The sequence below is a fragment of the Melospiza melodia genome, chromosome 14 (assembly GCF_035770615.1).
Source record: "Melospiza melodia melodia isolate bMelMel2 chromosome 14, bMelMel2.pri, whole genome shotgun sequence".
Classification (NCBI taxonomy): domain Eukaryota; kingdom Metazoa; phylum Chordata; class Aves; order Passeriformes; family Passerellidae; genus Melospiza; species Melospiza melodia.
This window is the reverse complement of record NC_086207.1, coordinates 5,894,019-5,919,390: the sequence shown is the minus strand read 5'-3', so window position 1 is coordinate 5,919,390 and position 25,372 is coordinate 5,894,019. Positions and strand designations below refer to the sequence as shown.

At 47.2% G+C, this 25,372-nt stretch overlaps 1 protein-coding gene across 1 annotated transcript; it reads left to right on the top strand.

The window, feature by feature from the left end:
* On the top strand, positions 1 to 25,179 carry UBE2D2 (ubiquitin conjugating enzyme E2 D2). The gene is made up of 7 exons (XM_063168545.1): positions 1 to 134; positions 8,636 to 8,699; positions 12,206 to 12,237; positions 12,328 to 12,405; positions 12,494 to 12,599; positions 21,904 to 21,997; positions 23,511 to 25,179. The coding sequence occupies exons 1-7, from the start codon at positions 111 to 113 to the stop codon at positions 23,554 to 23,556; spliced, it is 444 nt and encodes a 147-aa protein (XP_063024615.1). The 5' UTR covers positions 1 to 110; the 3' UTR covers positions 23,557 to 25,179.
* Positions 25,180 to 25,372: the final 193 nt, after the last annotated feature.

The following is a 25,372-nucleotide window of genomic DNA, read 5'->3' as shown; positions in this document are numbered from 1 at the left end:
GCAGCCGCCACCTCCGCGCTCCTCCTCCTCCCCCCCTCCCCTCGCAAATAGTCCCGCGGGCCGCCCCCTCCCTCCGCCCGCGCCCCTCCTGCCGCCGCCTCGCGCACACAATGGCGCTGAAGAGAATCCACAAGGTAAGGGCCGAACCGGCCCGGCCCCGCACGGCCCCGCTCCCCCCGGCCCGTTCGCCTTATATAACCCGGCCCGGGCCCGGGCCTGCAGTGGGGGGGGGGGCAGGCAGGCCGAGCCGAGCCGGGCCGGGCCGGGCCCGCCCGGGTTCCCCCCCGCGGGGCTCGGGCCGGGCGGCAGCGCTGGGGCCGCTCCCGGGGGCCGCGGCCGCTTTGTTCGAGGGGGGCCGGGCCGGGCCTGCCCGCGGGGCTGCACCGCGGCCGAGCCCCTCCGGAGCAACGTGGCCCCCGGGCCGGGGCCGCGAGGGGGCGCCGGCGGCGGGGCCGGGCCGGAGGTGGCGGCGGCGGCCCCGGCAGCTGCTGCGGCTCCGCGGGGGCCCGGCCCGGCCCGGCCCGGCCGCAGGAAGGCGCCCCGAGGAGCGCAGCGTGGCCCGCGCTGCAAGTTCCGGCGTGGCTCCGCTCGGGGCCCCGTGGCCGAGGGCTCCTCTCCCTCCTCCGGTAGCGACAAGGATCGCGGTGCCGGGCAGCTGAGCGCAGTAAAGCTGTCACACAGCAACGTGCTGTGCTCTTTTAATGGAGCCAGCGCTGTTCGACAGCCTGAGTCATCCCGCAGGCTTGTAGGGAAAGCTGCGAGCTTGCCTTCTCCTGGAGCGGGAGCTGCGCCGTGCTCCGTGTCCTGGCTTTTTGGAAAAACACTGCTGCCCAGTCCATGGCCGGCTTAGGACAGTGTTTGCTTGATCATCAGTGTCTTTTACCAGGAAAAAAACCCTCGACGGTAATTGCAGTCCACTTGTATTGCCTTGGTGACTCAGGCAGGGAGTTGGTATCCTTTTCCCTGCAAAACGTGTAGCTGTCAGTTTGGAGTCTGTACAAGGTTCAGGTGTAGCAAACAGCCCTTCCATACTGTTTCTCCTCTTGATCACTATGTAAATTATTTTTTACCTAGAACCAGCTGTAAACCCACACCTCACAGCTCACTCTCTAGCCCTGTCTGGTTTTGTGTGTAGTGTTGGGTCTGTGTTAACATCTCTGCTTTGGTTGTAGGTTACCTTGGAGGCTTTGTGAAGCTTCATGTGTCCTACTGATCAGGTTAAAGCTCAGGTGGAGAAGAAAATGGAAGAGAGCTTGAAGCCTTACTTATACTTGTGGAATAAGTAGTGTTTGGAGTGTGATTTTAGACTGTTGGATTTTCCAGCTCTGGATCCGGTAGTGAGTTACATAAGGAAGTTTTGTTCCAGCTGAGTCTTGCTTCTCTGTGTTCTCTCCCTTACTTTAGTGGTCCTCAGGGCATTGTGAGGACTCTTCAGAGTGTTTGTGGGCCCACAGGTGCTTTGGAAGAGCTCTTACTCCTCAGCAGTGGGTTCATAGGCCTGGGAGACAGCAGTGGATGCTGAACAGGGTAAATGTGGCTGTGGGGGGCTGGGCATGCATAGGCAGTGCAGGGCTGTGTGGGGAGGGTGAATCCTGGGTGAGGTAAGTCAGGAAAGCTGCCTGGTTGTAGTTCAGTGCATGCTGAGGGTCAGGAGTCAGGATCTGAGAGCACTTGCATTTCCAGGCTGGTTTGTGACAGGAGGAGAGCTGGATGTGTAGAGTCTTTGTTAGTGTTGGGTGCTTGTGGACTGCCTCCTCATGCTGCTTTTCAAAAATAAAGAACCCTGAGAGATAATGGGGACTGTGTAGGGCTGTGAGACTCTTCAAAGCCTTGGGAAGTAGCAAGAGCATCACCAAAGCAGTTCTGTGTGAGCTCTGCAAAGAGAGTTTCAGTGTAGTGAGTGTGGTGGCTGTGGAGGAGAGGGACATGCTGGGGCTGGAGGCAGCATTTCCACAAACAGGAACGGGGAGGGAAATAAATGTGCTGTTGTAGCAGCCCAGCTGCTCGGGAAGTTGGATGGGCGTGAAGCTGCAGGCTGAGGGAGCCCTGGGAGCCGCTGTGGGTGTCTCGGTGTAAGTGCCCCGGTGATCATGGCTGGCTGTTTGCACTCACTCGGGCTATTTTAAACCCCCCGCAGAGCGCTCCCATCGCCATCCCCGCCTTGTTGTGGGCTCTGGGAGGGTGCACGGCCGTCCCTGTCACCATAACGAGGGGACAGCCAGGTTGTGACCTCTGCTGCTGCAGCTTGGGCAGAGTGTGGATTGAGCAGGAATAATCCCAGTGGACTGGAGCACAGAGACACGATGGCAGAGAAAAGTGCTGCTTTGGCTTTTTTTTTAAGGGTGTTATCAGTCATGGTATATCAGTGTGCACGGCTCAGTCTGGCCACTGGCTCTTGCTCTTGGCAGTTGGGGTTTTTCCTGAACCACAAAGGCTTTCCATGAGATTTTTGTCAAATTTTTTTGTGTCCTCGGATAACACAGGGCTGAGAACTTGGAGAGGAGCAAATCCCAAGAGTGAAGGTTTGATACAGTGTTACCTGAAATGGCCTCTTGGATGTTGAACTCGGCTGGGAGGGGGCAGAAGCAGCAGCGAGCCCGGGTTGCTGCTGCCGTGTGAGCAGCCCAGGATGCTGCAGGGCCCGTCCCAGTCTGTCACTGGTGGCACAGTTGCTCTGGGGATTGTGCAGAGGCTCGGGCTGGGGTAACGTGTGCACACAGCAGCAGCTGCTCTCTGAGCAGATGCTCCAAAAGAGCTCAGGCTGGGTGAGACCTGCTCTCAGATTGCTGCCTGTGTTACTCACCACAGTATTTTGGGCACTGAGGCTCCAAATTCTTGTTTGGGTGCTTTTATTGGATCATGGGTCTGAAACTTGAAATCTTTCCTTGTGAGAAGTGTAAGCAATACTGCCAGGGTGAGTCCTTCCTGTCCAGTAATTGAATTGGTATTTTTATATATATGTAAAATGGTCTCTTTTATTCCAGATAGAATCTAGATTCTTGATTTTATTTAAAAGCAGTGTGAAGCAATCCAAGGGCAGGATGGGAGGGATGTACAGGAGGGCCTTCCATTTTAAGGTTTAAGCCAAAACCCTTTGAGTTCAGGCACATGCCCATCTGTGTTGCTGATCTTTAGGGAATGCAGTACCTCTGAGTGGATAACTAGGGCACCGTTTGGAGTTCTTTGAATGGAAAGCAAGGAAAAGGTTGGCTCATTGTCTTGCAGGGTTCCCCTGTGTGATGGGCGGGTGAGGGGGAAGGGAAAGCAGCAGCTGTGCTCCAGCCCTGCTCAAGTAAAACACTTTCTGTAGCAGAGGAATTGGTGATTACTACTGCTTATAATGTATAGGCACAAAAAATAGGAAGTTAAACTGAATTCCACAGCGCTGTTCCTGTGTAGCTGTAGTCCTGCAGTCCAGAGATGCTCAGGCATCGTTCTGCCCAAAGGAGCAGTGCCTGTGGGTGGGATGTGTGAGGAAAGGGTGCAGAGCAGCCTTGGTGGGCAGAGCTGTGTCTGTGTACCTGTGCTGAGCAGAGCTGGTGTCGTTTCTGTGCTGCCAGTTCTGTTCAGCAGCCAGTGGGAGCAACTGGGTTCTTCCGCTGGGCCCCTCGCTGCGAGCGGGGAGCTGCCAGCACAGCCCATCTGTGTTGGAGAGCTTGTGTACAGAGAATGCTGTGCAGCTTCTGCTAGCTAGAGAGGTGTTTTGATACTCACAGTCTACACCAGGAGGAAGTTACACATTGCTTTGGTCTTCTTCCTGTTCAGGCTTTGGAAAAAAAAAATCAAAAAAGAAAGGTGACAGTTAGATCAGAGCTTGTTTATAACATGTGCTTTGGCTGTAGCTGTGTTTCATGATTTCTCATGCAGAGTCTCGTGAGGAGTCAGAGTTGGGGGATCTGAGCAGCTTCAAGCATTGCAAAAGCAGTTTTTGTTGAAAGGATTAAAATGCTTCAGTGATTTGTAGTGGCAGATACTCGGGGGTGACAGCCCTGTGGGTGGGAGAGCACCTATGGACACTGCAGGGAATTGTTGGTGTGACCTTGGTGCACGTGGTGACCCTGCCTCGTGCCCAGGGCTGCTGGGCAGGTGGAGGGCAGAGCTGAGGGAAATGCCTCTGGCACAGCTCTGGCACCTGGCAGGGAGGTGCTGCTGGCCCAGGGAAGGGGCACAGGCCCTTCCCACCCTCCTGCCCTGCTGGCCCTGCCCGGGCAGCTGGCAGCTCCTCTGAGCTGTGCTCCTGAGGTGAGGCAGGGTGTGATCAGTTCGACTTTGGCCCTCATTCCCATTGCTTGGCTTTACTCTGTTGGGAGCTGGGAACAATTCATGGCTAAAGTGGCTACGAGTTCCTTTTGGTTACATAAGTCAGGATTTTGTAACATCTCCCTACACTGCCTGTTGCTGAAGGGTTTGGGGGCTTCAGGCAAATAAACTTGCTGAAGGCAAATGAAAACCTTATTTCACTTCCAGCAGCAACCTGAGGCAGAAATTAGGTTTACAATCAAGCTAATGTGGTCTCTCAGTAAAGTACAATGTGAAAGCAGCTCAGACTGGGGCAGAGTGGAAAGCCCATGGAATTCAAGCTAAGAGGACTTTGGATAATCCAGAGGAATACATACAGTGTGTTGGAGTGGATTTGAGGAGCTCTGCTGTATCCCAAGGCTTAGGAAAATTAAAAAAATAAAAAAAAAGCATACTGGCTTTTTACTTACCTGATTAACTTCTTGATGTTGCCAGTTATGTTGGTTGTTCTCACTGAAGGCTCTATTAGCATTAACTTAATCCTTAAAACCAGTCTTATCTTTTGGCCAGAGCAGGTTTTACCAGGAGTGTGTTGGGCTGGAGAGGATTTGTTGTCTAGAGGAGTAAATTGGAACTTCACTAACAAATGTCTTTGGAGTTGATAATTATAACTTGAAACATGTGCAGGGTTAAACTTATAGGACTTAAACCATTTGTGTTTGAGTTTTTTGGGAGCTTCTTGTGCAGTTTGTGGATGCCTGCATTGAGGTAGGGTTTAAAGGCACTGTACCACTCCTGGAAGCAGAACAGGAGGAGGGTTGGGCTGAGGGTGTGTGGGGCTGAGCCAGGCTGGTGGCACTGCTGAACCTGTGAGCCTCAAGGCTCGCTGGCAGCTGATGCCTGTCATGGCTTGGGAAGCACAGCTACATTCCATCTTCCTTAAAATGCTTTCCTGCAACCCCCTGAGTAGGGATTGGCCCATGTTCCCATGTTGGGAACTTAAGATCATAATTAAACTGGGTTTTGGAGCCTAAATGTCAGTTTCTTGTGAGATTTTTGTAGCTTTTAGGGTATCTCCTGTTTGGATTTAATGGTAGTAGTTTTGTTCAACTTGGCCTTCAGGCAGGACACCTTGAACCTTGCTTTGTGATGTTCTTCCACTTCCTCATTTTTGCTAAAGGACTCATTAAGAGTTGTGAGATGGGTCAGGGTAATGGTAGGATCCAGTGGGCCCAGCCCCAGGGGTATTTTCCTTAGGGGAGATGACAGAAACTTAAAATTCTGTAAGATGCCTTCAGCTGGAAAGCCAGCTCAGGGTGAGGCAGCCCTGGGAGCTGAGTAACTCAAACTGGAACTTGATCTAAAGGCTGCTTGTAAATTCCTGAAGCAAAACCTGCATGTGCTTCAGGATCAAAAACTGTCTGGAGTGGAAACTGCTATGGCTTTTTTCAAGTTTTGGCTTAATGTCAGTGTGGTCAAGGTCAGCAAGGACCAGCAAGACTTCACAGGGGAAAGCAGTGGGCTTGGCAGCTTGGGAGCCAGTGCATTCAGGCTGTAGGTGATACCAGACTGTAACTGAATCCTCCCTGTGTTAGGAGTTCCAGTTTTATGGAACTCCAGAGTCATTTGTTCTGAGTTACAGAAACCAGCTGCTTCTCAGGGTCCCTCAGCAGCAGCTGGAAGGCAGGACCTTGCTGGCTCTGCTGTCATGCTCATGATACCTCAGGAGCCGCCCAGGAGCCTGCAGAAGGCAGAGCAGCCTCTGGCACAGGGGCCTGGCTCTGTGCAGCAGCTGGGGCTGCTCCTCTCTGTCATGAGCTGCTCCTTTGCTGCTCCTGGGCTCTGCAGGTGTACAGGGAGGGTTAGAGCAGCTGCAAGGGCATGGCATGGCTTATCTGTGCCCTGCCAGGAAATCCAGGGCTGTGTTGGCCTCTCCTGTAGGCAGAAGCAGCTGGTGCCTGCACTCCAGAGTCTTGAGGGGTGAAGGGGAGGAGCTGAACTCATTCTCCAAGCTGTTCTACAAAATTTGGGAAGTTTTGTGCTGCAGGGGCTTGAATTGAGAGTTGATGCAATACTTTTTTAAGCACAAGGAACTTCCACACTGGTTTTTACATAGACCTTTTAATCTGTGATGTTTCACTCTATGAATTTATGGAACAGAACCTGAAATGCCACCTTGTCACTGAGACAAGTGGTACAAGTGGTTGTTGTAAGTCATCACTTTCTACTGAGATAATACCCAGGGCTTCAGAAAACTCAGAAATCTCCCTGGAACTAAATATGTAGAGAATGAAATAGTATTTTGATGAGAAGCTGCTGCTACCTGACCTTCACTGCTGCCTCTGTGGCTCTTGGGGAGTTACCTTGTGGCCCCTCTGTAATGTGCAGTTTGAAGTGGTTGGTGCTTTTGGGCAGCAGGATGTAGGGGGAGCTGTGTATTCTGCTAACTGGTAAAATGTGTGCCCAAGCTGATGTTCCCTTTTATAGCAGGGAAGTGTGTTCATAAATGTCACTGTGGTAGCTTGTGGTCATGCATGGAAACCATGGATTTTTACAGTTGTACCTTCTGGGTCATGTGGATGTAGATAGAGTATTGATGCATAAAATGGGATGAGAAGTGGTAAGGAGGTTTTTGTTTTTGTTTTTTTTTTCAATTGTGAGTTTGTGGTTTTGAATACAGTAGCATTATTTATTTTTTTTTGAGAAAATCAGAATCCAGTGTTGTTTGGAAATGGACTGTACTCCACACACCTTTAGACAGAGTAGGAACATTGCTGTCATTGCTGTTTTGAAGTTTTCCTGCCTGTTGTATGTAGACTCAGTTCATTGTTGGTGGCCATGACTATTGTGCCCCTGAGGAAGGTGTGTGGAGGTTTCTGCACATTCCTGTGCTGCCCTGGTGGTGATGAAGCAGCTCCAACGAGCTTTGTGCCTTTGGAGGACACTTGGAGATGCTCTCTCCCCCTCCAGGAGGGAGAAGGCTCTCCAGTAGGTGCTGCATGCTCAGTGTCTGCTCCTGTCCATGTCCATGCTGAACAGCAAGTGGAAAAAGCCCAGCAGGAGCACTGGAAAAGCTTCCACAGACTGGTTCAAGTCAAGGATGCTTCCAGCAGGGCTCTCTGGAAGCTGCTGAGGGCAAAACCCAAACGTGTGTGTGTGTGCCAGGGCCTGTGAGATTTACTGAGGCTCTGCATCTGGAGGGGGAAATCCAGAGATTTCAGTGTTTGTGAGGCAGCATTTGTGCCTCGTAGGTTTGGTTAGTGGTGGCCTCCCAGTTCCTGGGAGGTAGAAGCTGGAACTCCCAGAGATCATCTGTTCAAAAGCTTAATCACTGCCTGTGAATAACAAAAGGCCATTAGATGGCAAATTTTCTTCCATTCCTGCAATCAGCTTTTCTTAATCATTGTACTTACATGTTTTGTCTGCCGAAAGCCTGGTATGGAGACTCCAGTTTGGACTGTTCTGGGAGGTGAAAAGCTGAACACACAAAGGACCAGGGACAGCATGGGAGTGTTTCCTGGGCACTAGATAATAGTTGTAGTCCTTATCTGGTGTGTGTTCAGCTTTCTAGACTGAGTTCACAGACAAAAATGGTGATATGTTCAGGCCTATCAAGCAAAGCAGGTCAGTGACTGAGCCAGAAATGGAGCAGGTAAAGTTTGACTTCAAAGTTTTACTTTGTTTGCACTTTCCACCAAACATCCACTTCCTGAGCAAATGGCTGGTGTGAATTACTGGTAACAGTAACTCTGAACTGTGCTGAAATTTTGCTTCAAACTGAAGCAAAATAATATAGTTCAGGTGTACTGTGAGTTACTCACCCTGTTCAGACTCATCATAGAATTTCTTCAGAGGAGAATTTGACTGGCACAGGCACTGAGAAGTGGGGATTTCAGTGAGGTGTGTGGGCATGGCAGGCCTTGTGTTTATTCCATTCCAGCAATGGTCACTGATGTGCACATGTGGAGGTGAAACAGCCCCAGGTTGTGGCAGCTGTCTGTGCTGCAGGCTGGCTGTGGAGGTGATAAACTGGATCACTGGAACTGTTACAACTGAGGGAATAAAATAAGGCTGACACTGAGAGTTGTTGGATTGAGGCCATCTTATCTCTCAGTGACCTGGGCTGGTGGAAGATGCAGAACCTTGCAATGCTTGGGGCCAGTGCAGGCAGATCTGGCAGCCCCTGTGACCTGAGGATTGCTGTGACTCAGGGCTCTGGAGCTGGACAGGTCACTGAGGCCTCTGCCAGCTCTGTCTCCTGGCTTTAAGACACAACTTGACTTCCCAGAGTCCTGGTTATTATTTCTATGGCGCTGCCAAAGTGCCCCTAGCAGCCTTTGAGCAATGACATGGTTGTTTTTGAAATGAAGTGAAACAAACTCTTCCTGTTTTTTAGGAGTTGAACGACCTGGCACGTGATCCTCCAGCACAGTGTTCAGCAGGGCCTGTCGGGGATGACAGTGAGTATCTGCTCTCTGCAAGCACCTGCCTGCCCTCTGCCATGCTTCTCCTTTTCCTTCTGAGATGGGATGTCCAATTCCTCAGCAAGGAGAATCCTTCTGTTTGTTTTAGAGTGCTAGATAATACTTCACCTCCTGATCTTAAATTTGCTGCTCTTCTGTATCTCTTACACTTTCCTTGTGGGAAATAATTTCCTTATTCCCACTCTATTGATTAGGCAACTCAATGCACATCTTAAATTATGCCTTTGAAATTAACTGTTCTGGAATTCTCCTGGGGGATGGTGTTAGGAAACCTCAGTAGATCTGTGGTCAAACCAGCAAGCAGCTGCCCACAGCCTTCTGAACTCAGATATCTAAACTGTACATGGTGTCTGGAAACTGGGCTCAAATCAGCATGCCCTGCCAGGTGCTGTGTAAGGGACAGCCTCAGACAATCTTCCTGGCCTTGCTGTTCAGGTCTGGGGAGTGACTGGGAGTTGTTGCTCTGTTCTGTGCTCACATTCTTTCCTGTAGCAGCTCTGCCAATGGAAAAGGCTTCTAGAGGACCCTTGGCAGCTGTGAGTGCAGTGCCCCCTGAACAGCACACACTGAGTTTGCTGTGCAGTGTGGTCTGACGAGTGATGTCAGCAAAGCATCCATGCTCCTGAGAGAGGGAAGCAGGGAAACCCTCCTTGTCTATGCTGAGAGCTCTCAGGTATCCTTTCTAAAATGAAAAAATGCTGCCAAGATCTTTCTGAATCATTTCTGAGCTACACAGCAGTGCTGAAGTGTACAGAGTGTTACACATTCCTGTAGAAATGTAGGGCTACATTTAAAAAAAGCCCTTGAAACCTGAGGGTGAAAATACTGAAATTAGTGGGAATGTTCCTGTTCAGCAGCTCTTTCAGATGAGTGGAAGCCCAGCTTGGTTTTGAGGGTGTTTAGCAGTAGTTTCTTCACAACCTATTTCTGTTTTCCAAACAGTATTTCAAAGAGGTTTGTAGTTTCATAGACAAGAAATGACTAAGATGGAGAGCCAGTCAGAGGCTTTTATTCCCTTAAATTAGCAAGTGTGATTTGTGCCATGATAAACCACTTTGTGTTTTCCAAAGCCTTATCGAAGGTGAGGAGGATTGTCTGGCAGAGGAGGTGGTAACTGAAGTTGGTGAAGGCTGAGAATGGAAAGTTACTACTGATACAGAAAGCTGTAAAGTGCTGTTCAGTTCTCCTGGTGCCACCTTTCTGAAAGACCTCTAATGAAAGCCTTTTGTTCTGGAGAGCCACAGTTGGGATGTGTGTAAGAGGATAGCAGTGGCAGCAACAGAAAGGTGCCTTCTCCCAGGTGCCTGTACTCCAGGTCTGCTGCAGCTGCCTTGTTAGAACAACATTTCCCAGAGTTCAGGACATGCTGTGCTGGCAGAGTGCTGTCCTGTGGCTGTTCCAGCTGACACAAACTGTCCCCAGCTCTGAGCTTCTTATCCCTGGGGCTCATGGACCTCAGAAAGGGAAGGGCTGTTCTGCCTTGTCTGTAGGAATGGGATTTTCCTGGCAATGTAGTTTCAGCTTTCTTCTACCCACCTCTGGCTTGTGTTTTGGAAATGTGCTGGGGACTGGATGATGGTGTGCCTCCAGTGGCTCAGCCTTTTCCACCATGTACCTGTGCTTACCCACTGATAGCCAACAGCCCCTGCCTTTGTAAACACCTCTGTTTGGCTGATTGCAGAGCAAAGAATCAACTGGAATAAGTTCTGTGTGACAAATCCATCTCTGCATTCACCAGGCTTGTCCTGGATGTTACCAGGATTTAAAGCTTAGGTTAAACAAGCAGCCAAGTCTGGGGTGGGCATTGAGTGGGAGGAAACCCAAACCTCCCTTTTAGCTTTCCAAAAGTTGAGATTGCCTGTGGATATGTTTTTATTTCTGGGGTTTTGTTTGGTTTAAGAAAATAGTTGGTTGAGGTTCTCTTTTCAGTGGTGACTCTATAGAGCACCCACAGTGAATCTCATCAGGACCTGTGAGATTTTTACTGGGGTTTTTTTTTTGGGATTGGCTGCAATTCCCTGTGGGATTTCTGCTGCCCCTTTGTCCTCCCCTCCCATGTTTCTCCCTGTCCTGCTGCAGGTGACAGGGGGCTCCTGGGAAACTGAACCCCTTGAAGATGGGTGAATGCTACATGTGAGCTGCTGTCTTGGTTTCCTAATTCTTCATTGGATGCAGAGTTTCCCAAAGCCAGGCTTCTGAGAGAGGGAATATTTAATTAGTGAAATCCTCTCTCTGTTAGAGCTGAGAACTCTAAGCTCAGGTATCCTTTTTAAAAGGAAAAAATGAGCTGCTAAGGTCTTTCTGAATCATTTCTGAGCTACTCAGCAGTGCTGAAGTGTATAGAAAGTTACACATTCCTGTAGAAACGTAGGAGTAGATTAAAACAAACCTGTTCCAACCCAACAGTCTTCTCCCCTGGCCTTGCAGAGCTACTCCCACTCTGCTTTTTTCCTCCTTCCTTGTATGAGATCATTCTGAGCTGTAGTGCCTGTACCATGTGTAATTAAAAGCTGCCTGTGCTGGATGAGAACAGGTAGTTCCACTCCTGCTTTTGGCCAGGCAGTCCTGACAGCTGGGGCCACCAGGTGCCACTGAGGCACAGACACTTCCACGTGCCTTCAGCTCCTCTCTTGGAGACTCCCTTCTTTCCTGGCTTCATCTACAACTCCCAGTTCTGAAGGTGCTGTGCAGGTGACATCCATGCTCAGGGAAGCTTCCATAGTGTTAATTCACAAATCATTTCCTAGGCTGGTGCTCTTTGCACAGGCACTGAAGCCTGTGGAGACACAGGAACCCTGAGAGCTCCCCACTGTGCCTCCTGTAGATTTATCAGCTTTCACTGTTTTCCTTCCCAGCACAGCCACATTTTTCACAGATGCTGTGTTAGCAGGTGAAAGTTCTCTTGGGCAGGTGCATACAAGTGAGGATTGACTTCTGTCCATTGAACCTGGAGTGTGTCCTGGCACATCCTGCTCCAAGGAGGGGCAGACTGTCATTCCTGCATTCTCTTAGGACAGTTCTTTCTGCTGCTTTAGTGAAATCTTGGAGCCTCTGTGGAGATGATGCTTGAATGTTGTGAAGACACCACTGGTTTGGTTCACACAGAGCCTGGGCTTCCCCTCTGTGTGTCACAGTCTGAGTAGGAGAGCAGCTGTGAGTTCATGCTGGAGCTGGCTTGAACAGGGCAGTCATGGATTATGATTCATCAGAAATTACACAGTTTAAACTCACAGTTTTGAGCCTGAAAAGTTGTAGATTTTTATTGTCATGGGATTTTTTGCAGGACATGTGTGTGGTACCACAGGAGTCCTGGAATGAGGGCTTCACTCTGTATCTCTTTAATTCCTTGGCTCACTTCCCTGCAGCCTTTCACAAGGCTTTGTTTTTAAAACAGACTTTTCTTCTCTGTGCTGCTTTGTCTGGAAGAAAGTAGATCATTACTTGAGCTTCTCCAAACTGAAGTAAATCTCTCTCTTTTTCAGTGTTCCATTGGCAAGCTACAATAATGGGACCAGTAAGTATGAGAGAATTGATGTTCATGGCTTTTTTGACTGGTGGTCTTGTAGAAACTCCTGAAGCTGCAATGATTCTTTTTCATTAACAGAACGACAGTCCCTATCAAGGTGGAGTATTTTTCTTGACAATTCACTTCCCGACAGATTATCCCTTCAAACCACCTAAGGTGAGTGGCTTCTGCCATAAATCTGTCCTTTACCATGTGGTGTGATGTATATTTGTGAGCCTACACTGAAATTTTCCTTCTTTTGCAGGTTGCATTTACAACAAGAATCTATCATCCAAATATTAACAGTAATGGCAGCATTTGTCTTGATATTCTACGATCACAGTGGTCCCCAGCACTAACTATTTCAAAAGGTACCTCCAATGCTTATTTCAGTTTACTTTGCTAAAAGTACTGATTTGGGATGTAAAAACTGCTGCATTCCTGCTGGAATCCACCATTTCTGTGGGCACTGTCCTGTGACTCTCCATGGAGCATGGCATGCTCAGCACATCCAGTTTCCCTGTGCCCATGGGGAGACTCCTCAAGTCTTACTACCCTGAGTACATACTCCTGCCACCTCACCTCAGAACACTTCAGCTCAAAATAGATATAAATGGATATAAAATAAAACCTAGTGTGTGACAGTGGAAGACTTTAATGTTTGAGATATGCCCAGAGTAAAATATGTAAGGGAGAAGCTGTGGCTTTTTAAAAGTTGCTAATTCTTTGTCATATTAAAAAGGATTTCTCTTTCAAGGGAGCATCAGAACTCCATGTTGGTAATTTTTTAACAGAACTTCCAGTGTGGACTACTGAAACATGGTTAAAACTTGCCTAGAATGAACAATCTAAAATAATTAGCTAAGAGCATCTTGGTCCCTGTGAACTGTGTTAGCTTGTGGGGCACTGGAATTTAGCCTTTGCCTGGTAAAGCAGGATTCATATTTAATATAAATAGGAGGTTTTAAACATCTTGAAAGAAGACACAGGCTGTTTTTGGTTTTTTTTTTTTGGCTATTGGAACTGTAGATTTACAAACTAGATCAAGCTTGTAGGTGTAGCCATGGCTATTTAGGAATATTTGGAGTCTACCCTGTGCATGATCATGTCTTGACCCTTCTGTTCTGCAGCTTCACACTGTCCTTGTAATCAAATGCTGCAGTTGTCACATTGATTACATTGTCCTTCACAGTGTCCCTGCTCTGAGGCTCTCCTGTTGCCTGTCCTTCTCTCCAGCTACATGTGATGTTCCCAGGCACTTTGTGGTTCAGACAGGTGATCTGGTACATCCTGTGGATATCAGCACTGTCTGCCTTTCCCTGAGCCCACAGAAGTTCCCACCTTCTCTGGCCACCTAAAGGCATTTGCAGAAGCAGATGGAAAGCCAAACCAGTTACTCCTTGTCTCTTGGCAGAAGTGAATCTGCTTGGGCACAAGGCTCAAAGTCTTGAAAGAACTGAAAAAATGGTGTCAATGAAGAAAAAATGATTGTCAGGTTGCTGCAGTTTCCTTACAAGTGCTCTCAGTCAGTACTGGCTGCTCTTAGAAGCACCAAATTAGCCCCAAGCACTGATGTCTGGTCTGGTTTGATTTAATTGCTGCTTAACTGGAGAAAATGCTGTATTGTTGTAGGGAATCTGAAGTGACCAGATGGGTGCTGGGGTGATAGACAGCATGATTGAAAATACTGCAAGATAGATTGGAATTAGGACAATTGGGAGAAGATGGGGCAAGAATTTAAGAGGCTGCTCCAGGCTGTCAGTTTTAATCACTCAGAAAATACATCCTAGTGTTAATTTTACTGCCCAAATACATTTGCAATATGCTTTAACATCTCAATCTCCCTCTGTCTTCTGCTTTGAACTCTTTTTTTTTTTTTTTGTCTTATCCTTTTCAGACTATATCCTTGTGACTCAGCTGCAATAAGCCATGGGCTCAGGGTGGCTGTTCTGTGCTCCTGCCCCTTGCAGTGCCCTTCTCCCTCCTGGCTTTAGGGGGCTCTGAGTGCTGATCACTTCTCATTGCTGAGCAGTTCAGCTGAATGCCCACACTGCTGCACACAGCACAGCATCCACACTGCTCTAACCTGGGAGAAAACCTTGTCCCAGCTCCCTTGGGCTGCATTTACTGAAGGAATTAAAACAACAAAGCCAATTCCTAGGGGTGGCTTTATAGGAATACTTGCCTCAGAATCACAAGGATGCCCTGTCAAAAGGCAGATTTCAGAAGCAAAGAGCTGATACTTAGGGGAAGTGTTCCCATCTTGAACAAATGGAAATAAAGTCTACAAAGGCAATTTGGGTCTTTTGGGGTTGAAATCTTGTGTTCAGTCAGATTAGAGTGTGTTGTGACAGACTTCAGGGATGTTCCAGCTTTCTATTAACTCATCAGCCTTATCAAAGAATGAATGTGTTGTTAGCAGAAAAAATTGTTGGATTTAGGTAATTTGAGGTGGATAATAAGACTTAGAACATTCAGCATTAAGCTCATACCTCTTCCAAAGCATCAATTCATTATTTGTAGTGTAGATTTGAGAGTGTTTCCTAAAATTGTGCCACCCTTTAAATTGGATGCTACTGGGAGCAAGCTGTTTGAATTTAAAATCTGTAAGCAGAGAGCACAGCTATGAAAAAACGTATTTCTTACTGATTGAGAAATCTGGGAAGAGTAGAAACAGTCCTTGTAGGAAAGAGCTTATCGTGCACAGCTCCCTCCTGAGGCAGCTGGGAGGCAGCACTGTCAGCAGCTCACAGTTGATGTGTGGTACATTAAGATGTTTTTCACCTTAACCTGCAAGGAGAGAGGGGAATGGCTGTGCACTGACTTCCTGTGGGTTAGAAGTGCCACTCTCTGGTGGAAAGCCTGAAAAATCATATCAGTGCTACTTAATCATTCCAGTTCAGTGGTAAAGTTAGAGGTCTTGGCTCCTCACACTCTGGAGCCAGCCCTCTGTAAGCAATTTAATAAAAATTGTGGTTATGATAGAAGTGATTGGCATTTTGGGGTTTTGTTCTGTCCCTCCTACAATTGTTAAAACTTGGGAGAACAGCAGTGACTGTCTCAGTACAACAGCTGACTTGCTTATATTAGTAATTCTGAACTCAGTGTTCCCTCAAGAATACATACTGGAGAATAAATAACCTCAAAATTCCCTCTTAACCACACCGTGGTGGGTAATTTGAACTCCAAGGCTTAGGCAGAATGTGTAGGCTTAAATTAAAAACATTATCTCCAAATCTGCATAAATAAGAATCCCTATTGCCTGAAACAGGAGAATATGAAGTGTTTTAACATTATTGCAGCTATTCTCAGCCATTTTGGTGAGGGGGAAGACACTCTTTCTCTTGAATTTGGCAAGTGGCTGTGCAAGAGTTAATCCTGAACTGAAGCACCTGTGCAGTAAAGGTTGGACTGATGTGCTGTGTTGTCCCACTTGTCCCCATGCTTTGTAAGGAATAAATCAGGGGGCCTGTGTGAGTGTGCCCTGCCTGGGAGGGCAGTGGTAACCTCAGCCTCATTCATGCAGGACTTCAGCTCCCACTGTCCAGACCTCCTTGCCTGGTGCAGTGAGGATTTCTGTGATGTTGCTCCTCATGAATCACTTCACTGAGACTTGCTGGAAGTAACAGTACTGAGAGATTGAATTGGACATTTTCAGTGCCATTTTCAAAATCAAGAAGTTGGGTTCTGATCATCTTGGCTTTCAGTTTGCCCATTGCAGCTTTACCCACATAACTGAGGTGGCTTTGTCACAGAGCAGGGGTCAATCTCCATGGGATTCTGAGGGAAATGCCCACTTTTGTTTCAACTCTCACAACTCTAACTGAGCCACTTGTGCAGCTTCCCAGGAGCTGTCCTTGCCCCAGAGAGGGCTGTGCCAGCAGGGCTGTGATCCTGTCCCTCTGTTGGGTGCTGCTGAAGCTGTGCCTGGAGCATTGCCCAGTGTGGATGTACTGGAGAGAGCCCAGTGAAGGGGCCAGGATTGCCATGGAGGGACTGGGGCATCTCCCCTTGTGAGGACAGGCTGAGAGCTGGGGCTGTTCACCCTGGAGAAGAGGAGCTTCAGGGGGATCTTAGCAGTGTCTGTAAATACTTGAAGGGAGGATGTCAGAGCCAGACTCTTTTCAGTGGTGCCCAGTGACAGGACAAGAGGCACTGGGCACAAGCTGAAGCACAGGAGGGTCTCTGAACAGCAGGAAACACTTGATGTAGTTTTACTGTGAGGATGCTGAGCACCAGCACAGCTTGCCTTGGGAGGCTGTGGGCTGTCCCATCTCAGAGATACTCCAAAACCCCTGGACATTGTCATGGACAGCCTGTCTTAGGTGGCTCTGCTTGAGACAAGATGATCTCCTGAGGTCCCTTCCAGCCTCAACCAGTCTGGGATACACTTGGCAATGCTTAACTTTTCTTCTTTTGTCACCAGAAATTGTTGAACTGACTTAGCAGGAATGCAAGTTGCTTTGAAGGCAGAAGTTTAAACTGCTCAGATTTAAAGGTACACTTCCTGTAAGGCTGGGGAAGATGGCTGGAGGAGTTGGAAATGGGGTTGTGGTTAAGAAACAGGATTTAACTCAAGCAGAGGCCAGAGTTCCTTTCATTTATTTGGATGCATCTTGCCTGTTCACAATCAAGAACCAGGCATTTGAACCTGTTGCTCAGTGGTGTTCCCAGTGCTGAATGCTGCAAGCTTAACATCTGTCAGTACTGATAAAGCTTTGACAACTACAGGCCTCAAGTTTGAATGGTTTGGGGCCTGAAACTTAAAACCAGTTTCCCCAAAAATAGGGAAAAACCTGACTCCTGTAAGGAGCAGAGATGGAAGTAGCAGTGAACTTGATGTGGAGGCTGCCAGGCTGGTGATGAACAAAGGAGCCCTTGCTAGTGAGAGAAGCAGGACAGCTAATAAACCCTTCAGAATGGAATTAAGAATTCCTCAGCAGCCTGGCATGCCCAGAGCTCCCATTTCTGCTGGCAGAGTTGTCTTCCAGCCTACCAGGCTCAGTCAAACCTGAGCTGACAAATGGTTGCTTTTACACTCACAAGCTGGGCTGGGCCAGAAGCACAGCACTGGCTGCCAGAGCCCATGGCCTGCTCTCCAGGAGAGGACAAATCACTTTCCTTGGAAAGCCCTGGCACAGTGTTTGTCATTCCCCAGGACAGAGCAGGTGGGATGGACTGCTGCCTTTGCTGTGACCTCATGATGGCCAGGGACTGATGTTTTATCCACCTGCTCTGTGTCACTGCCTGAGCTTTCCCATGATCAGCTGCTCCTGACACTCTGGTGTCACTGCAGCCTGACAGGAGAGCTGAGTGTCACCTGCTGTCCTGACAGCCTGGCATGCACAGCAACCATCTCAGCACCCTCTTGGTGCTGTAACAAACACTTTGTTGGTGCAGTCTCTGACTGCTTAGAGATGGACCTTTACTCCTACATGGATTCTAAACTAGCTCCTTTTGGAGAGCAGTGACTGCACCAAACAGCATTTGGATCAGAACACAGCAGCTGTTTCTTCTGGGGAGCTCATTACTTTGGAAATACAAGTGCCCATTTATCTCCCTCCTGTGAATTCAGCTGGAGATTCCATGGCTCCTCAGCTTGCTTTTCCTCACTCTGAAGTGCCCCATGGATGAGTGCTTTACTGGAGCAAGTTTGTTTGGAATTGCAGCTAGACTTAAGCAGCAGGATTGTGACTGGAGTGGTGGGTGTCAGACCAGTCAGGCTTTGCAGACAAAGTCATTGATTTGGGGTTTGTGTTTTGGCAGATAAGGATCAGCTGCTTTTAAGAGTGTCTTCACCTCTGAGTTCCAGGAGCTTTAACACACCTAAATTTGGATGTTCCAGTAGCCAGATGGGCTTTAAATTGTGTTCTGCACTGCTGGAAGGACCTGTGGAGAGCTGACACCCTGGATTGTCCTGACTAATGGCTGAGCTGTTCATAGCAGAGGGAACCCAGCCATGACATTTACCTGTGGAATTTGCATCCACATCTGCTCAGTGGGAGCTGGGGCAGAGCCAGGAAGGTGCAGTTCCCATGGAGGGTGGTGGGCTGACCTTGGTGTGAGAGCACAGGGCAGCTGCTGAGGTGGACTGTGCAGGGAGGAACTGGAGCTGGTCATGTTAACAAGCTGTCAGTGGCACGATTTTCTGCACAGAGAAAGATTGCCCATGAATTTCAGTGTTACATGCTTTGTAAGGAAAGTCTTGCAGAGAGGACCTGGATCTCAGTTGTGCTGTGTTACACTGCTGGGCTTGTTTTGCATGGTACTCAAGCAGTCTGAAGTGTTCAGTGATCATTGTGCCTGGGGAGAATACATTTCTGTCATTGCTCTGTGGGGAAGCTGAGCCCATTTTCCAGAAGCACTTTGTTAGCAGCCCTTCTGCTTGAAGAGTTTGGTTCTCCCAGCTCCTTGGTGTTGAGGAGCCTGTGCCAGTCCATGGCAGCAGGAAGAGCAAATTCTCTCTGTTGTCTGCAGAGATAGATGGGGAATGCAGTTGAAGGGTTGGAGGTCAGTAGGCTGCCTGGGTGGTGAAATAAAACAAAGCAAAACCAATTTCCAAGTGAAAAGGAGCTTAAAAGTGACAGTGGTTTAAGTTGCTTAGTGGCTGGACAGCTCTGACAGCTAAGAGTTATGAGAAATAATTCTGTACAGAGTTATTTCAAGGGATGAATCCCCTGAGTCAATGGCAAGGAAAATTTATTTTGCCATTACTGAGAAGAATCCAGGCTTGAATTCAAAGAGTGCACATTTGAGGTACATCCCTGCCAGTGAGGGACTTGAAGGGATTCTGCCAAGCTGATAATGCTTTGCCCATGGCCATGCAGCATGTTCAGGTGTGAAGTGTCACTTACCTGCCTTGGGTAATTATTCAACCTGATTCTGTGGCTCCAAATTTTTGGAGAATTCTCTTTTTACTGTCTGATAGTAATGTTGTAGTCATTTGACTAGAAAATGTCAAGGTTTTGCTGTGGAATTCATTGCAGTACTAGTTCATGGCAGAGGGAGGGGGCCTGGTGAACCTCTTATTCCATGGTGTTGGTTTAACTCAATATCTGATGCATCAAAGAACTCTGGTACACAGCTGACATCTGTAAGGGTTCCTTCTCCTTTCCCCTTGCACTTGAAACTTTGAGGTGGTGCCTTTCCCAAGGGATTTTTCTGTATGTTGGTCTAAAACATGTGCAGTGTTCTAGCGGAAAGCCTTGGGAGAAACTTGCAGGATTGATTTTGGACAAATATCAGGATATTAAAATTAAACCAGTTTAGTTAAAAAGGCTTTTTTTGCTGAGGCTGTACAGATAAAAGGTGAATGATGTGAAGTCACCAGCAAGAGTGAGTGTAATTAGAATAATTTGGAATAATGAAGACTTAGAAAAATAAATCAAAGCAGCTGAATGTGGCAGTGCAGCTTGAAGCCAAATGATTGTGTCCATTTTTCTTCTATGTTTTTGGGGTGGTACTGAAAAGTGAACTGCTGAGTGTTAGGAGAAGGGTGTGAGGGTGGGCAGAGAGCAGTGCACAGACCTGCAGTGTGGTTCTGCTGATGAAGGCTGAGCCACTGTGTTCAAAAAAGTCCTTGGGGTTTGAAAGGACTGTGATGACATAAAACCTTGAGGGAGTAGTTACAACAGTTGACCAGAAAAGTTTTGATTGGATTTCCTGCCTCTTCTGGTGAGGGCAGGGGACAGATTGGAGCTGCCTTGCTCATCCTGCAGCTGAAGAAACTTCAGTGACCAGAGCAGTGGAGTCTGACAGAAAGAAATGAGCTACAGGAAAACTGCTGGAGAAACAGCTGTGTTCAAACTGCACTGACTGAGCAGTGTGGGGTGGCAGAGATGTTCCCATTGAAAACTAACATGGCCTTCACTTGATTTTTGGGGGAAAAGAACTGGTGCTAGACCTGTGCTATAGGTGCTGAGGGAGCTCAGTACATCAGCCCTCTGTCAGCTGATGGTGGAGAATCATGAAGCTCTTCACTCTCACAAGTGCACTGTGAAAAACTGGGGAAAGGGAGAAGAGGTTTGCTCCTTTTTCTAGAAGCAGAAATACGTTCTCCCAAACCAAGACTGGTTTATTATCAAACTTGTTTTAGAAGCTTTGAACTGGGAATTGGTAATTCCTTAGTGAAGGGTCTACAGAAACAGGTGGGAATACTGAACCAAGTGGGTTCTTGGTGCTCACAACACTGAGCAACTTGTGCAGTTCACACCTAAGGGAAGCTTTCACTCTTGTCCCACTTGAAAAAAAAGCTGAGTATCAAACCTGTTTCCATCTTCTCTCTGGAGTGTGGTGAGGCCCTGGCACAGGGTGCCCAGAGCAGCTGTGGCTGCCCCATCCCTGGCAGTGCCCAAGGCCAGGCTGGACAGGGCTTGGAGCACCCTGGGCTGGTGGAAGGTGTCCCTGCCATGGCAGGGGGGTGGAATGAAATGGACTTTCAAGGGCCTTCCATTCCAAGCCATTCTGAGATCTCTGTTTTGTGGCCCTTTTAACCTGTCTTAGAGCCTTTGTTGTTTTTATGGGCTGCATGCTGTTTCCTTTCATTTTTCATAGCTCTGCCTCCTGCAAGTGATGGGAATTGGAGCAGATTCGTGTTTAGTGTCTTCAAACTCCTCACTCTTGTCATCTGCACCTTGCCTGGAGGCTGCACTGTGACAACTGCTTTGCTGCATTGGTGAAGGGACATATGGAGTGGCACTGTTTGATCCAAACAGGCTGAGAGAAGGGAATGTTTGGCATTTTCAGGAGTGGGGCAAGATGTCCCTGCCATGCCTGGTGTAGTGTTGTCCCAATATGTTTGCTTAGAACTTCCTGCCTTCTCCTGTGCAGTGAGTGTAGGAATGTCCAAGTGCTATTTGTGGCTTTGCAGCAGTGTCCTGGCTCCTTGTATGGGTGAGGGTTGTCACTCTGCCTTGTGGGATACATCCATTCTATTTACAGTGAAACACTCACATTCTGGGGCTCTGTGATCCATAGAAATGCAAGGAGCTGGCCATTCTTGGGTCTACACTAAATCCATCTCAGCTTTCTTTATGCTTGGAAAATAATTAAGCCTCTCAATTCACTGCAAGACCAGTTTATTTTGAAACAAATCTTCAGGCCCAGGTTGGATGGGGCTTGGAGCAACCTGTGCTGGTAGAAGGTGCCCCTGCCCATGGCAGGAGTTTGAACATGATGAGCTTCAAGATCCCTTCCATCCCAAACCATTCTGTGATTCTTCAGTAGCTGTGAACAGCCCTTGCTTCCTTCATTTCAGCTGGACTTGTCTGCTGTTTGACTTTTGATTAATGCTTCTCCAGGTCACCCAGCAGTGAGGTGGCTGCTTTAGGGAACTGTTGGATTTCAGGTGCAAAAGCAAGGATGTTTTCCCAGAGGACTCTCAGCTACCAGGCTCAGGGACAACACTTCTGCCTTGTGGTTTAAGGCTGCTGCTGGACAGACCTATCCAGGAGGTTACTCACTGTGACACTGTGCTTGTGGAAAGTTGTGTAGTTCACTGGTAAAAGGAGTTTGTTCCAAATCCCTCAGCTGAATTACCTGGGATTGGTGATCCTGACAAACTTAAACAAATGCTGCTGATGCTGCTGGCTGGAGGGGAAGGAAGTGCATGGGCTGACTGCTGCAGGTGTCCTCAGCTGTCCTGGAACTAATTCAGTGTCTCTTTTCTCTCCTCAGTACTTTTGTCCATCTGTTCTCTGTTGTGTGATCCCAATCCAGATGATCCTTTAGTGCCTGAGATTGCACGGATCTACAAAACAGATAGAGAAAAGTGAGTATGGAAACCAAAGCCATGGGATTTGACAGGGCAGGATCCACACAGTGGAGGGGAACTGAGAGGAACTGCTTCTTGGAAAAGAGTGAGAGTGAAAAAAGGCACATCACAGCTCTGTGGTGTTCTTAGAGATTTTGTTGGGTTTTTTTTAACCACTGTCTGAGCTGCTTTAATCCCATGTAACCACCAGAGGGAGAGCAAGTTACTCCAACGGGAGAATATTCCATGGCAGCTCGGGAGTCATACAAAGAAATAGCAAACTCCCTGCTTTACCTTCACTCTACAACACAAGGGAAGAACCAGTGGTGTAGAAGTGGGGCAGGAGGACTCTCCAGCAAACATATTTCCAGAGAAATTTCAGTGCTAACAAGCACTTTAACAGATGAGTATTGTAAAGACTTCCTGCCTCATTGTTCCCTTCCAGACCTGAGCAGGGAAGGAAAAATAGTCCAAAAATTTGCTTCCTCTACTGCATACTTGAGAGCAGTACTAGAGAAGCTTATTCATCCTGGTTTTGAGAGCTGCAAGACCAGCAGCACATATTTGGAGACACAATCCACAATGATATCTGCACCTTTAAGTGTGCAGATAAACAGAAATCCTTCCTGTTTTTTACAAAAATAGGGAAATAAATTTTGGGTTTAAACAGGAGGACTTGCTCCTTGGGCAGTCTCTAAGCAGTGATATGAAGGAGAGAGTTAGTTAGGAGTGGGTTGTCAGATTGTTTAAGCTAAAGAACATTGTCTACAGACTAAATTCCAACACCAAACCAACTTGGTGTACTCTAGGGAACTTCAGGCTGTGCCTTACTCTGCAAATTCTGTAGAACATGAACACCTTGCCTTCTGTTGTCAGAAGCTTTCAGCAGTGCAGTTAATCACATAACTGCTTTGTTTGCACAAGTATCCTCAGCTTCCTCTGGCTGTAAAGAGTATTTGGGTGCAAAAGCTACAAATTTCTTGGGAATTGAGTTATATTGTCCCTTTAGAATAAAAATATTCTGATGGACAAATCAGTGTCTCCTGACAGCCATCAAAATAGCCAAATGTGTAGGAAGAAATGGCTGTTGGGGTTTAGCAGATGAGTTGATGGCAGGTACTGGGCTTAACTTTGCAGGGAAGCAGGAGATGGGGGAACATGTTAATCTGTTTTCCAGAATGACCAAGTGAAACCCTGCAGTAAGAGTTTCCCCAGGGACACAGCAGATGGGGCTGGGGGAGGCACAGATAAAGCCTTCCTGAAAATCCTTTCCCCTCTGCCCTGTTGTGGCTCCATTTTGTGTCTCCAATCACACAGATCTCACATTCCTGTTGTAAATACCACCAGATATTTCTTTTCCATTAAGCACTGTGGACTTTTTTGTTTCCCTTGTTTGCTTAATGTTTAATTTTGCTTAAATTTTACAAACTGATAATAGTACTGTGATTTCATGCCATGTGTAGACTAGAGTGCTGGAGCTGAAATACTGTGCAGATGCCATGGTGAATAAATCCTCTTTTTATACATACAGGTACAACAGAATAGCTCGGGAATGGACTCAGAAGTATGCGATGTAATTAAAGAAATTATTGGATAACCTCTACAAATAAAGATAGGGGAACTCTGAAAGAGAAAGTCCTTTTGATTTCCATTTGACTGCTTTCTATGAGCCCACGCCTCATCTTCCCCTGTGCACATGTTTACCTGATACAGCAGTGCTGCGTGTTGTACATACTTGGAACAACAAACTAGAAATACTGTATTTCCCCGTACCAACATTGACTCCTAGCAGAGAAGTGTGTGTGTGAAAAGCTGGTTCTTCAGTCATAACTTTGTGAGCCTAAAAGCATTCCTTGCTGAGTTAAATTGGGAAATCAAATGGGAATGAATGGGGAGAGTTCTGGTGGCTTTCAGATTTTCTAGGGACAGTGTTGCTGATCCGTGAAGGATTTTAAGTGGAATCCTTTTAAACTCATAACAGTTATGAAAAGCAAGGTGAAGAACTTGAAGCTGTTTCTGTATTCATTTTATTCTGAAGGACCTACACCTTAGGTAAATGTTATGACCAATGAGAAACTGTACCCACATCCTGTGTTTAAGGTCTAAGTTTAACCAGTCACCATTTAAATGGATTGGAGCTATTAGTGCATCAAGTGATGTTGATTTGTTTCAACTCTCTCCCTTCCTTCATACTTTTTTTGGTTTGTATGTGGTTTCTCAGTTAATACCTAGCTAATAGCTCTTATTTTTCTTAAGTTTTTTAACTGCTTAGGTCTTTCTGGATGTAAGGGTAAAAAAAAAATCCATATGACAGAAAACTTGTGTGTATTTAAAGACCCAACTGCTCCCCTGGGGCTTGTACGTTCAAGAATGAATTAATCTGTGTAATAAACTGATTACTACAGTCATTACATATAACTTTGTGTGAATAGGCTTTTAATTTTCAGAGCAGTTTGTTACAGGCTTAAACTAACGGTGGATTTCTCTAAAAAAAAAAAAACTTTTTGGGCTGAAGTCGTGAAGCAGTTTGGTTTGCATCACACAAGGCACCTGAAGAGGCAAACAGGAGCTTGAGCACTTAGATGAAATCAGGATGTGTAGTGTGCCAGGAACTTGACTGTTAAACCAAATAAGCAGTTTACTAAATGCGAATCAGAGTGACATTTTACAAAGCCTGATGGTATTACTCCCACTTGCATGGGACCTAACACAATGCATATGTACTGTAGGTAAGTGAAACCTTATGTAACTAAAAAAATGGATGTAAAAGGGTAAAAAAAAGAAAAAAACCTACCAAACACATCAGCACAAACTTTCATAAAATGTAGCTTTTACATAATTACTTTGCACTAAACATTTGCAAATGTTCATACAGTTTTAAATTGTACTTGTATGTGTCTTTTTTTTTTTTCTTTTTTTTTTTTTTTTTTTGGAACAAAGTCTTCACTTGAATCTAGTGAAAAAAAAAATGTAGTTTGAAACTTTTCTTTGTATACAAGTGTATTTGCCAGCATCGTTGGTGTGACAGTAGGTGAGTCTGCAAGTTTATCTCCTCTTAGTAGAATTGTAACCCAAGCCATCGGGCAGGAGAGGCTGGAGCCGCTGGCTCTCCAGCCACAGGGTCTGTCCCAGCCATTCCCAAATGCATCTTGACACTCTTGCACAAACGAGGAATAAATGTCCACTGCTTTTGGTCTAAATCTGTTCCTCTTGTCTCATGTCTCTGGTGCTGGGCAGGTGTGAGCCCTCCTGCAGGGAGCTGTGTCCCTCTGCTGCTCTGGAGAAGGAAGGGAGCTCGTGGCCACTGTCCTGCCTGAGGGACACTGTGGGCTCACAGGGGAAGGGGAGAGATTGTGTGCAGGGCTGCAAGCTCGGCCTGGGTCACCTGGAACT

What these genes read in the sequence shown, in the direction of transcription:
- UBE2D2 (XM_063168545.1), top strand. Translation starts at nt 111, where the DNA reads ATGGCGCTGAAGAGAATCCACAAG. An exon ending in AGGGCCTGTCGGGGATGACA is followed by an intron (nt 8,700 to 12,205) that starts GTGAGTATCTGC and finishes TCTCTTTTTCAG; the next exon opens with TGTTCCATTGGCAAGCTACA. An exon ending in AAGCTACAATAATGGGACCA is followed by an intron (nt 12,238 to 12,327) that starts GTAAGTATGAGA and finishes TTTCATTAACAG; the next exon opens with AACGACAGTCCCTATCAAGG.